The sequence below is a fragment of the Anabrus simplex genome, chromosome 14, assembly GCF_040414725.1.
Source record: "Anabrus simplex isolate iqAnaSimp1 chromosome 14, ASM4041472v1, whole genome shotgun sequence".
Taxonomy (NCBI): domain Eukaryota; kingdom Metazoa; phylum Arthropoda; class Insecta; order Orthoptera; family Tettigoniidae; genus Anabrus; species Anabrus simplex.
Window position 1 is genome coordinate 80933611 of NC_090278.1, and position 14660 is coordinate 80948270.

The 14660-nt window shown below is 39.2% G+C and overlaps 1 protein-coding gene across 1 annotated transcript in view; it reads right to left on the minus strand.

The window, feature by feature from the left end:
- The window catches only part of LOC136885484 (protein takeout), a 55282-nt gene extending 42745 nt beyond the window's left edge, over positions 1 to 12537 (minus strand). Inside the window, exon 1 of the mRNA XM_067158064.2 lies at positions 12452 to 12537. Within this exon, the coding sequence (XP_067014165.2) occupies positions 12452 to 12530 (79 nt within the window). The 5' untranslated portion in view covers positions 12531 to 12537. The remainder of the gene's footprint in view (positions 1 to 12451) is intronic.
- Positions 12538 to 14660: the final 2123 nt, after the last annotated feature.

Sequence of the window (14660 nt, forward strand, 5' to 3'; positions counted from 1 at the left end):
ATAGGGAGAAGAAGATGAAGAAGAGGGAGGAGAAGAAGATGAAGAAGAAGAGGGAGAAGAAGAAGGAGGAGAAGAATAAGAAGAATAGGGAGAATAAGAAGAAGAAGAGGGAGGAGAAGAAGATGAAGAAGAAGAGGGAGGAGAAGAAGATGAAGAAGAAGAGGGAGGAGAAGATGAAGAAGAAGAGGGAGGAGAAGAATAGGGAGAAGAAGATGAAGAAGAGGGAGGAGAAGAAGATGAAGAAGAAGAGGGAGGAGAAGAATAGGGAGAAGAAGATGAAGAAGAGGGAGGAGAAGGAGATGAAGAAGAAGAGGGAGGAGAAGAAGATGAAGAAGAAGAAGAAGAGGGAGGAGAAGAATAGGGAGAAGAAGATGAAGAAGAGGGAGGAGAAGAAGATGAAGAAGAAGAGGGAGGAGAAGAAGATGAAGAAGAAGAGGGAGGAGAAGAATAGGGAGGAGAAGAATAGGGAGAAGAAGATGAAGAAGAGGGAGGAGAAGGAGATGAAGAAGAAGAGGGAGGAGAAGAAGATGAAGAAGAAGAAGAGGGAGGAGAAGAAGATGAAGAAGAAGAGGGAGGAGAAGAATAGGGAGAAGAAGATGAAGAAGAGGGAGGAGAAGAAGATGAAGAAGAAGAGGGAGAAGAAGAAGGAGGAGAAGAATAAGAAGAATAGGGAGAATAAGAGAAGAAGAGGGAGGAGAAGAAGATGAAGTAGAAGAGGGAGGAGAAGATGAAGAAGAAGAGGGAGGAGAAGAAGATGAAGAAGAGGGAGGAGAAGAAGATGATGAAGAAGAGGGAGGAGAAGGAGATGAAGAAGAAGAGGGAGGAGAAGAAGATGAAGAAGAAGAAGAGGGAGGAGAAGAATAGGGAGAAGAAGATGAAGAAGAGGGAGGAGAAGAAGATGAAGAAGAAGGAGAGGGAGGAGAAGAATAGGGAGAAGAAGATGAAGAAGAGGGAGGAGAAGAAGATGAAGAAGAAGAGGGAGGAGAAGAAGATGAAGAAGAGGGAGGATAAGAAGATGAAGAAGAAGAGGGAGGAGAAGAAGATGAAGAAGAAGAGGGAGGAGAAGAATAGGGAGAAGAAGATGAAGAAGAGGGAGGAGAAGAAGATGAAGAAGAAGAGGGAGGAGAAGAAGATGAAGAAGAGGGAGGAGAAGAAGATGAAGAAGAAGAGGGAGGAGAAGAATAGGGAGAAGAAGATGAAGAAGAGGGAGGAGATGAAGATGAAGTAGAAGGAGGGAGGAGAAGAATAAGAAGAGGGAGGAAAAGAAGTGAAGAAGAATTTTCTGTACACTAATTCCCCGACTTATCAGCCCGAACGAGTGGTTGCGCGGTTTGAGTCACGTGGGTTGGAAGATCACTGTCAGAAACCCTGAAGATGGTTTTGTAAGGTTTTTCCATTTCCACACCCGTCCCATCGTCGCCATAAAACCTGTCTATGTCCGTGCGACGTAAGGCAAACTGTAAGAAAACATCTATCCATTTGTATTCACGTATTCAGGTATCTTCACTTCACATAATCCTGATTTACTGGAAGCATTCGAATGTTTAACGCTCTTTCTTGAATAGTGATGTGTTGAGACCTACAAATCTTTGCCCTACTTCCACAGAATTGACCTTCGATGATGTTCCACCTCTTATATTCCCAAGGAGATCTCTTAGTAGTAAATGAGAAATTAGACCGTGTCATGTATAATTACGAAAATCATTAATTTCATTCGTTCATCTGTTATGACTTCAAATTAAATGGCGCTCAAGATGTAAATTACGGATAATGCTTATTTACTGTTCACAGACTTACAAGGACATCAAGTCTTGACTAAGGTCACTATCTTGAAGAATTTAATACTTCCTCGTTTGTCTAAGGTTCACAGTATACACTTCCAAAAACTTTTACAGATATCTGTATCCTTTTAACATAGCTACACATTACAGACGGATAATGTGCTCGTGTGTAAACTTCGGACTTTTAGGGAGGAATAGAACAGAGCCTCCGTGGCTCAGGCGGCAGCGCGCCGGCGTCTCACCGCTTGGTTCCATGGTTTAAATCCTGGTCAGGCCATATGAGATTTGTGGTGGACAAAGCGAAAACGGGACAAGTTTTTCTCTGGGTACTCCTGTTTTCCTTGTCATCTTTAATTCCAAAAACACCGAGCTCGATAGCTGCAGTCGCTTAAGTGCGGCCAGTATCCAGTATTCGGGAGATAGTAGGTTCGAATCCCACTGTCGGCAGCCCTGAAAATGGTTTTCCGTAGTTTCCCATTTTCACATCAGGCAAATGCTGGGGTTGTACCTTAATTAAAGCCACGGCCGCTTCCTTCCCACTCCATGGTCTTTCCTCTCCCATCGTCGCCGTAAGACCTATCTGTGTCGGTGCGATGTAAAATAACTAGCAAAAAAATAATAATCAAAAAAACACTCTCCAATATCATTTCATTTCAACTGTCAGTCATTAATCATTGCCCCAGAGGAGTGCGACAGGCTTCAGCAGCCGGCATGGTTCCTATCTTCGCCGCTAGAGGACGGCTTCATTCATTCCACTCCAGACCCAGTAGAATGACTGGAAACAGACTGTGGATTGTCATTTTCAATAAGATACAATGCAAACTTACTGAGGTGAGTAACAAGTATACAATCCTGCACAACGGTTGTGCTACAAGTTTTGCATAAACATTAGGGGTATGCTCCACCAGAACCCCTTGAATTTATGTTACTCTCGGTACATCGTGCAAGAACGGGTTCGGCGACACTTCCAAATTAGTTTGCATTCTGACATGTTACTGGCTAAAAAAATCCGGGTGTACGCATGCGCTATTTATACTGAATATTATTTTAAATTCCATTCTAATAATCACCAATGTAAGGATAATTTCGTCCGAGAACTCGCTTCCTTCCTATAGAATGCCGTTGCTGCATTAACTTTGTCACACCTTGATAGGATTTCTCTCACCATACTTCTATCCTAGGGGAATGCACGTCTCAAGTGCTTGAAATGATCTACCTGTTACAGTTTTGTATTCCATACCTGACATTCGGTCCTCCCTGATTTTAATGTTTAAAAAAATTCTTGGCAGACAAAGTAGGGGTCGCTATACTACAGAAAACGTAAAATTAAGCAATGTCCTCAATAGTGCCGAAAATTGAAGGGCCAAAAGGCCAGGAAAGGTTTCAAATTTTGAATCTTGGAGAGCTCTACCAAAGTAAAAATACAAATTTAAAAATTCACTTCCAGTTTAAATGCAGTTCCGGAAAAAACAGCCTAAAATCGCTTGTTTCTTATAACGTTTTCTTTTTATTTAAATCCTAGCCAAATCAACTTATTTAAATAATTATTTCTGTAATGTGTTCCTTGGTTGAATACCCTCAGGCGTATTTTGATTTTTGAAAAATATCCACAACGAATGTAATTATAAGGGCTTAAGTGAAACAGTGCATTGACTCACATTAGCGCTCGTAGTGGTGCTTAAGTGAAACAATGCATTGACTCACATTAGCGCTCGTAGTGGTGCTTAAGTGAAACAATGCATTGACTCACATTCGCGCTCGTAGTGGTGCTTAAGTGAAACTCTGCATTGACTCACATTCGCGCTCGTAGTGGTGCTTAAGTGAAACTCTGCATTGACTCACATTCGCGCTCGTAGTGGTGCTTAAGTGAAACTCTGCATTGACTCACATTAGTGCTCGTAGTGGTGCTTAAGTGAAACAATGCATTGACTCACATTAGTGCTCGTAGTGGTGCTTAAGTGAAACAATGCATTGACTCACATTCGCGCTCGTAGTGGTGCTTAAGTGAGACAATGCATTGACTCATATTAGCACTCGTAGTGGTGCTTAAGTGAAACTCTGCATTGACTCACATTAGCGCTCGTAGTGGGGCTTAAGTGAAACTCTGCACTGACTGACATTAGCGCTCGTAGTGGTGCTTAAGTGAAACAATGCGTTGACTCACATTAGTGCTCGTAGTGGTGCTTAAGTGAAACAATGCGTTGACTCACATTAGCACTCGTAGTGGTGCTTAAGTGAAACAATGCGTTGACTCACATTAGCGCTCGTAGTGGTGCGTAAGTGAAACAATGCATTGACTCACATTAGCGCTCGTAGTGGTGCTTAAGTGAAACAATGCGTTGACTCACATTAGTGCTCGTAGTGGTGCTTAAGTGAAACAATGCGTTGACTCACATTAGCACTCGTAGTGGTGCTTAAGTGAAACAATGCGTTGACTCACATTAGTGCTCGTAGTGGTGCTTAAGTGAAACAATGCGTTGACTCACATTAGTGCTCGTAGTGGTGCTTAAGTGAAACAATGCGTTGACTCACATTAGTGCTCGTAGTGGTGCTTAAGTGAAACAGTGCATTAACTCACATTAGCGCTCGTAGTGGTGCTTAAGTGAAACAGTGCATTGACTCACATTAGCGCTCGTAGTGGTGCTTAAGTGAAACCGTGCATTGACTCACATTAGTGCTCGTAGTGGTGCTTAAGCGAAACAATGCATTGACTCACATTAGCGCTCGTAGTGGTGCCTAAGTGAGACAATGCAATGACTCACATTAGTGCTCGTAGTGGTGTTTAAGTGAAACCGTGCATTGACTCACATTAGCGCTCGTAGTGGTGCCTAAGTGAGACAATGCAATGACTCACATTAGTGCTCGTAGTGGTGCTTAAGTGAAACCGTGCATTGACTCATATTAGCGCTTGTAGTGGTGCTTAAGTGAAACTCTGCACTGACTCACATTAGCGCTCGTAGTGGTGCTTTAGTGAAAAAATGCTTTGACTCACATTAGTGCTCGTAGTGGTGCTTAAGTGAAACAATGCATTGACTCACATTAGCGCTCGTAGTGGTAGAAAAAGGCAAACTGCTACTCTAATTGACTGGACAATGGTGATTAAAAAAAAGGATTGTCATTTTTAGGAATAAATAAAGGATATATTCTCATACTTTATTATATTATATTATATTTACCTAAAATTCGTAGATCACATCGCTAGAACTGTGGATATTTTCCCAATTGACATTCCCTTTATCTTCAAAATTTTAAAAAAATCGTGCCATTCTCGCTGAAGCTCTTTTTCATGTCTATGATACTATATTGCAATTTTTCACCACAGTCCGAACTGCTTGTTACTCTTTCACCCAGCTGAATCCTCCGTGCCTTTTTATACAGGTCCGGCCTGTATATTATTCAGTGTATGCTATGAAGCCGGCGTCGAGGTGTAGGGGTAGCGTCCCTACCTCTTACCCGGAGGCCCCGTGTTCTATTCCCGGCCAGGTCAGGGATTTTTACCTGGATCTGAGGGCAGGTACGATGTCCACTCAGCCTACATGTTACAGTTGAGGAGCTATGTAACGGTAAGATAGCGGCCCCATTCTAGAAAGCAAAGAATAACGGCCGAGATGATTCGTCGTGCAGACCATACGCCACCTCGTAATCAGCAGGCCTTCGTGCTGAGCAGCGGTCGCTTGGTAGGCCAAGGCCTTTCAAGGGCTGTAGTGCCATTTTTTAAAATGTTTGCTATGAACAACGAAGATGGAAGATTAAGGCCTAGTTTAACTTCTGCAACTACTTGAACAGCTAAATACAGCTCATTCTACCATGAATTCTCACTGCACACCGAAATAATAATAATAATAATAATATATAATATATAACAATATATAATAATATATAATAATAATAATAATAATAATAATAATAATAATAATAATAATAATAATAATAATAATAATAATAATAATAATAATAATGACTTAGCATTCTTGTCCAATAACAGACAGGAAGTGATTGCATCCAGAATAGCAATTCAGATCTCATACCAGAAAACTCACTACGTGGAGAAATATCTTCGGTACCTAGATTGACAACAAATTGAAACTCAATTTGTCAAAATATCGCAAGTGTATAAATTCCCAGGATAGTAGTATAGTCAGATTGAATCAAGGTGCAATAAAGGTAATGCAGTGAGCTTGCAGTTGCGACCAACAGTATTCTGTAAGAAGGAAGTCAGCTCCCGAACCAAATTATCTTTACATAGGTCTGTTTTCAGACCAACTTTGCTTTACGGGAGCGAAAGTTCGGTGGACTTAGGATATCGTATTCATAAGTTAGAAGTAACAGACATGAAAGTAGCGAGAATGATTGCAGGTACAAACAGATGGGAACAATGGCAGGAGGGTGCTCGAAAAGAGGAGATAAAGGCTAAGTTAGGAATGAACTCGATGAATGATGCTGTACGCAAAGACCGGCTTCGGTGGTGGGGTCATGTGCTGCGAATGGAGGAGGATAGGTTACGTAGCAGAATAATGTACTCTATTATGGTGGGTAAGAGAAGTAGAGGGAGACTAAGACGACGATGGTTAGACTCAGTTTCTAACGATTTAAAGATAAGAGGTATAGGACTAAATGAGGCCACAGCACTTGTTACAAATAGAGGATTGTGGCGACATTTAGTAAATTCACAGAGGCTTGCAGACTGAACGCTGAAAGGTATAACGGTTTATAATGGTGATGTATGTATGTATGTACTGTAAATTCAAATGGGAGAAGTTATCCAACCTTCAGGACTGAATCGTGAAGAAAATAAAGAAAGGGTCTTTAAACTTAAAAGAGCATACAGACTCACTTGGAACAGTTATAATAAGCAATCCATATCCCGAAATGCAAAATTAAGGCATTACAACACTGTAATCAAGCCTAAAGCACTATATGCGTCTTAAACACTGATCATTGGTATAGATCATTGATTAAAGCGGTGGGAAACCAAGAAATAACAATCTTAAGGAAATTTTTTGTACAAGTCTGTACAAGGGGAATCTGCACGACAAGGAAATCTCATAACTTATACCAACAATCAGAGAAAATCTCAGGCATATTTACGAATATATTCTCAGAATGAGTAATCAGAGATTGACCAAAATAATTCTGAACCTTGCCCTATCACTGAAAGTTAAAAAATTTTTAAAAAAATCAATTCCCTAGTTCAAGTTGGAAAAGCTCTTCAGAAAATAGGCAACACAGTTGACATTGCATTAGACAGATCTAAGTTCAGAAAATCAGTCGACAATAACAGCTTCACACACCATCCAAGCACTACGACCAGCAAAACCTAGTCAGAAGATCACAAGGAAAGCCATAGCGAGATGATGAAGAGAAATTGGGAGAAGAGAAAAGGTAACCATCGCACTCCTTAGTCGGTCATACCTATAATAATAATAATAACAATAATAATAATAATAATAATTTGGCACAACAGAAAGAATAAACAAAGCAAATTATATTACCAAGACTACATACAATGAAAAAATCATATCGATGGCAGCAAAATTAAGACATTATAAAACAATCACGCAGCCAGCAATAACTTATGTTAGTGAAACTATTTTTTAAAACTACTAATACAGCTGAAACAGCCAAAATACTTGACAGAAAGAGGAATAATTAGAACATGCATACATAAACTGTATCAAGTTAATGGGCAATGGAAATGAAATGTCGTATGCCTTTTAGTGTCAGGATATCCCAAGACGGGTTCGGCTCGCCAGGTGTAGGTATTTCTATTTGACTCCCGTAGTAAGCGACCTGCGCGTCGCGATGAGGATGAAATGATGATGAAGACAACACATACACCCAGCCCCCGTGCCATTGGAATTAACCAATTATGGTTAAAATCCACGACCCGGCCGGGAATCGAACCCGGGACCCTCTGAACCGAAGGCCAGTACGCTGACCGTTCATCCAACGAGTCGGACAATGGAGAATAGCATCAAATAAAACAGTTTATGAGGACATTAAACCAGTATTGAGTACGATTAGGAAAAAAACGTATAGCATTCTTTGGACATCTTATCAGAACCCCTGACACCAGAATTAGCAGAATTATAATTGAAAAATTATGGAATAGCAAGGCCAACATTAAATGGATCACGGAAATTAAGGAGGATACTAAAGAACTACAAATAACAATAGAGGATCTCAAAAACAAAACAGAAAAATTAAGATACTTCAAGACACACACACACACACCAGGCTGCACACCAAGATCAATAAAAGGTCTAATGGGAGGGTATTTTCAACAGGACAAAGGAAGGCAGCATATCTCAGAATGAAAAAAAAATATTGGGCTGATAGGAAATCAAGAAATCCTTTGTACAATTGATTAGAGTTGTCCAATGAAGGCCGTAAAATATAAAATAAATAATAATAATAATAATAATAATAATAATAATAATAATAATAATAATAATAATAATAATAATAATAATAATAATAATAATAATAATCAATGTATACCGGGCGAGTTGGCTGTGCGGTTAGGGTCCCGCAGCTGTGAGCTTGCATCCGGGAGAAAGTAGGTTCGAACCCCACTGTCGGCAGCCCTGAAGATGGTTTTCCGTGGTTTCACATTTACACATCGGGCAAATGCTGAGGCTGTACCTTAATTAAGGCCACGGCCGTTTCCTTCCTCCTACTAGCCCTTTCTTGTCCCATCGTCACCATAAGACCTAGACCTATCTGTATCGGTGCGACGTAAAGCCAATTGTAAAAAAAAAAAAAATATGGACATCTGGTAAAAAGTGGTCGGATGACACTGCGATGTAATGAAAACCTCCCTGGATCAAACGAGAATTGAATAAACGCCATAACGTATAATGAAACTTACCGTGGTCCCTAGTTGGCAAATTAGCGAATAATAATAATAATTATGAATAGAAAAGCAGGGACATAGAAAACATTGTGGGGGGTGGGGGGGATTTAATTCAAAATCTAAAGAAAAGTTTAGGTCCTAGGGGTACAATATAGACCCACGAAGAAACAGGAAACTATACAATACACAGGCTTTGAACGGCATTAGCAAACTCAGAAAAAAATATCGGACAAATCAAGATAACAAATTATGATAGACTCGCAAACCAAATAGTCGAATTATATGAAAACAGGAGTGAAGTCAAGGTAAATACTATGAAATGGATCGTTGAAGTAAACAAGTCTTTAAATTGACAGGAAAAACAAACAGAGAGATCTTTGCATCCAAAATTTAAAAATGACAAGTTGGCCAAGACAATAAATCGAGGAAAAGAACCAGAATGGCTTGCACCAAGAAGAGAACATAAGTCGGCGGCAGAAATTTGAACACAAAGGAAGGCAAACAAACATCTCTAAGTACTTTGCAAAGTTCTAAATGGACTTACCCGCTGCTGGAAATAATAATATAAACTGAAATCGGCCCACATTAATTCACTGCTGTACTCACTATGTAATATTTTCCTCACTGCTGTTCGTAGAAATAGTACCCTTGGTCTCAGTGCTCTTTTAGATACATTTTTACTGGAATAATCTTAACAACTTCCAGAGACAATCGGTTTGAATTTTGTAAAATTATTTAAAAAACTTTACAGATTTTTTGCCATTACTTCAATTTGCATAGCTTAGCTTTTAATAGAATTATAATACTTTTATTTTCACATTGTAGTCTTAATATTCATCTTCATTTTTTAAAATGTCATCGTTATATAGAAATTAATTAATTATTAATTATACAGGGTGGAGCCGAGCTCCACCGACAAACTTCCGAGTATATTGGTATAAGGGGCCGTTACAAAGTAATAATGTAATTACGCTTTATTCGGTGTGTTTCCCCAATCACCCTTGTTTCTGTTGAAATGCTTTAACATCAGTGAAAAAGCCTGTTATATGCGATAATCAAAACATACAACACGGAACACAGAGTAATGCAAAACCTGCAATATGCGATAATCAAAACATACAACACGGAACACAGAGTAATGCAAAGCCTGTTATATGCGATAATCAAAACATACAACACGGAACACAGAGTAATGCAAAGCCTGCAATATGCGATAATCAAAACATACAACACGGAACACAGAGTAATGCAAAGCCTGCAATATGCGATAATCAAAACATACAACACGGAACACAGAGTAATGCAAAGCCTGTTATATGCGATAATCAAAACATACAACACGGAACACAGAGTAATGCAAAGCCTGCAATATGCGATAATCAAAACATACAACACGGAACACAGAGTAATGCAAAACCTGTAATATGCGATAACCAAGACGTTCAACACGAAACACAGAGTAATGCAACAACCCTCAGACGAGACACATGCGCTTGTGTCAGTGTGTTCAATCTGTTCTGACAGTGTTCTGTAACAAATGCAGAACTGTTCCCTTACAGATATTGTTCAAAGTGTCGACCACCATAATCATGGTATCGTTGGCTTCTCCTACGGGGCAAAATTCCGGCACCCCGGCGTTTGTCAAGAACTAGCATTTATTATTTTCAGTGCAATACAAGTACAAAGTTAACTGAGACAACAAGCCAAACAAAATGCTATTACTCTGTAACGATCCACCGAAGACCATGAGTCCCTTATACCAATATACTCAGAAGGTATCCCTGAACAACCTCCAAAATTTGTCGGTGGAGTTCGGCTTCACTCTGTATAAATATTATTACATGTGCATTTGACGCCAATTTAATTGCGGTATACAATGTTGTAGTGTGAAAATAAATAAATAAATAAATAAATAAATAAATAAATAAATAAATAAATAAATAAATAAATAAATAAATAAATAAATAATAATGTTATTGTTATTACATCCCACTAACTACTTTGTAAGGTTTTGGGAGACGCTGGGATGCCATAATTTTGTCCCGCAGGAGCTTGTACATGCCAGTAAATCTACCGACACCATGCTGACGTATTTCAATACTTTCGAATACCTCCGGACTGAGCCAAGATGGAACCTGTCAAGTTGGGGTCAGAAGGCCAGCTCCTCAACTGTCTGACCCACTCAGACCAGCAAAAAAGAAAATAAATAAAAACCGACTATAGCCCATTGAGAATGGGACCCAATCCAAGTGAATCATGGCAGACTGACTGGCTTTTGCCGGCGACATTGCCATTCCGTCAAACGATGAAGAAAACGCTAGGATTCAAATTGAACTGTTACAGGAAATCGCCGAACAAACTGGTCTGCAGATATCATTTGAATAAAACAGAGGTAATGACTAACATCAAAGATGTACCACCAAAATTCCGAACGAAATTCGGGGACATCAGGAGAGTAGAAAAATGTAAGTACCTTGGTGAGATCATCATGAAAAATGAAAAGGAAACACTTAGGGAACGAATATGTAAACTAGCAAACCTCACACACGATCTACAACAAAAAATCCTTTCCAGAAACACTTAAGATACATTACTATGAAACGGTTCTGAAGCCTGTAGTTATGTATGCAGCCGAAACCCTATCCCTAAATGCCAATAAAGTATTCCTAGAAGAATTGGAGGAAAAGGAGCGGGTAATCATTAGGGGAATCATGGGATCCGACTACAATAATGACATGTACAAAAAAAATCCACCAAGGAAGTCTATAGTTAAATAGAGAAAGTTATGGACACGATCCGAAAAAGACGGGCACAACTTTATGGTCACCTCAAACGAATGGACGGAAACAGGCTGACCAAACAGATCTTTCACTTGTTTGATTCAAAATCTAAAATCACGATGCATTGGTTTAGAAACATTAAATAACATCTTCAGGTGCTACAGATTAAACCGGAGAATGCCTTTGACAGACGTCTTTTCCAAAAAAAAAAAATCATAGTGACGTACGGGCTAAACCGCGCCGAGCAACCAAAAAAAGAAGACACAGTGTCCCTTGGACAGAGGAACGCAAGCAGGCCCATTCAGAAATAATGAGGGAATTCTGGGCTCAAAAGAAAGCAAAGTTCACTGCCAAATGTAACAAGACTTAACGTGCTCCTCAATAGACCCAGAAAATAAATAAATAAATAAATAAATAAATAAATAAATAAATAAACAAAAAACAAAAATAAAATGGCAAAATTAAAGAAATTTAAGCATCTAGATGAAAGGATCATTGAAAATGGCAATGAAAATAAATCAGTAGCTTCAAGAATTCAGAAAATGAAAATTGCTTTTCAAGACACAAGGAATGTTTGTAACAAAAGTGTTTATCTTGGAACAGTAAAGTTCGTAATCACTTAACAGTGATCAAATAATTACAAATTAAATAAAGGAAGAAAAATGAGAAAACTTTTGGGGCGAAGAATTAAAAATGGAATACATTACCCCAAACTCAACTCGGAAATAAATTTCAAAATTTCTAAACTTACTGATACAGTGAGAATGCGACGAATTCATTTTTTAAGCCATTTGGAAAGAATTAATAACACCAGACTCACTTATCATATACACAAATTTTTACAAATCAAACGTACGAAATCAAAATGTCATTTTCTGAAAGACATCTTTTGTTTACGTTATATATAACCACTGAGATCTAGTCACTTCAACTTGGAGTATTCGAATCTTCTGGACCAAAAATTAGTTTAATGTGTCTTTATAGATTCATGAATGAACAACTAAGTGAGAGTATTGTGTTTCTTCAGTACTTACGTATCTTATTCTTTTTGGCCTCTGCGACGGTCAAGAGCAATCCAAAGCCCACGGCAACGAGAAAGGCATAAGAGGCCATGACAACTTCAAACGAGAAACTGGTAAACTGGTAAGCGGGCGCGCAGGCTTTATATAAGAACAGGCAGCAATGATCTTGCCCAACACCTTCAGCGTCGAGGATGGGACTGCTACAGTATTTTACAAGGTTGTTAAAAATATTACTCCCCCATTGTCTTCAGATCAGTGTATTCATGATTCGGCTAATTGCTTCCTTTCCTGTACTAGCTTTAATGTTTAGCGACCTTGGCTATCAACATGCGAGGAGATTGCATTTATCGGGAAGGACGCGCAACTTCTGGTACGCGGGATCAAAACCTATCTCGAGCTAAGAGAGCGTCGAAATATTGGTTTTACTAAGAGTGAATTAGTAAGCATTTTCGCGGTTGGTTTTTTAGACCAACGTTTCTCAACAAGTGGTACGTATACCCATAGGGGTATATGCTCGGACGTTCAGGGGTACGTGATAAATACGGCCCGGATGTTTAAGACATGGCATATTTTTTCTTTATATTCTTTCCATGGAAAATACAAGTTAAGCATGATTTTATCTACGGTGACTAAAATTATCCAATTTTCACGGGTCATATAAAGTCATATGGCGGTCTTGAAAGTCAAGAATAACGGCCGAGAGGATCCGTCGTGCTGACCACACGATATCTCGTAATCTGCAGGCCTTCGGGCTGAGTAGCGGTCGCTTGGCAGGCCACTGGGTTTGGTTTTGTATAAAGTCACATTTTGGCTTTTGAACGGTTTTTTTTTTGTCATTTTCGGGTAATTTTTGATATTGTGGTCATATTTCCTCGGGAATTTTAGTATTTTTGTCATATTCTGTTCCTTCTTGCAGTCGTCTCAAAGACGGATTTTTTCACATCTCCTAATTGTTTTCTGTAATTTCTTACAAATAACTCTCTTAGAAATATATATTTATGTGAATTAGGAGGATGAGATGTACAGAAAGAGACAGTTGCGTAGAAGGCGGCAGGAGGGTGAGCCTCAATTGAACTGTACTAGTTGCTTTACGTCGCACCGACACAGATAGGTCTTATGGCGACGATGGGACAAGAAAGGGCTAGGAGTGGGAAGGAAGCGGCCGTGGCCTTGATTAAGGTACAGCCCCAGCATTTGCCTGGTGTGAAAATGGGAAACCACGGAAAACCATTTTCAGGGCTGCCAACAGTGGGGTTCGAACCTACTATCTCCCGAATACTGGATACTGGCCGCACGTAAGCAACTGCAGCTATCGAGCTCCATCAATTGAACTGTAATGATTTGACTTACTTCAAATATGCCCCAATAACATCCTGCTACGTTTAGCGGTCTTTTTCCCGTTACAAGTCAATATTGCATGAAAATAGAAGATTGTTCCTATGTGGAAACTTTAAAATGTATGTAATTTCCTATTGTAATATACATGTCCATTAATTTAGGAACAACCTCCTGTATTTACAGACTGCCACTAAGAACAAGGTAAAACATACACAATTTTTGTGTATAGTTCTATTAATTGAAGAAAACTCTAAAGTATAAATAAACAGTATAATTAGTGCGGCATTTTAGAGATGTATAGGTGGTGTCTCAGGATTTTGATTGAGACTCGGACGACGAGAGTCATTGGAAGTTTGAAGCGCTTCCACGTGGCGACAAAGTGACAAGCTACGGTACCACGAGCTTTGACCATTATTTCAATTTCCTGAAGTTGGCATTTACATTTGTAGCAAGGGATAGTGGGTTTGTATTTTTTTTAATCTTTTCTAGATTGACCTCCTCTGGCTGACCGCTATGGTGCTCGAAACTGGCAGTTAGATCTAAGATGAATCCTTGAGAACTGTTATCTTTAAAGGCTATGATGTCAATTCTCTGCGAACTAGCCCATCAAAATGTGACATATATTTCATTCTGTGCAGAGTCGAGAGTTACCTCTGGACTAAGTAATTAAATAAATTCAAAATATAATAAAAATTTATTTTATTACTTATTCATTATTATGCCTTTGCTGGCAGGATCTAGTGTTTACAGTGCACTATGTCTTCTGGTATAGGCTAGAGCAATTTTGTTACTTTCATAGATCTGTCTCTGTCTCATCCTTGGCTTTGACAATATGAAAGTGACTGAGGTATGAGCGATGCTGGTAATGACATTCCTTGTGCAG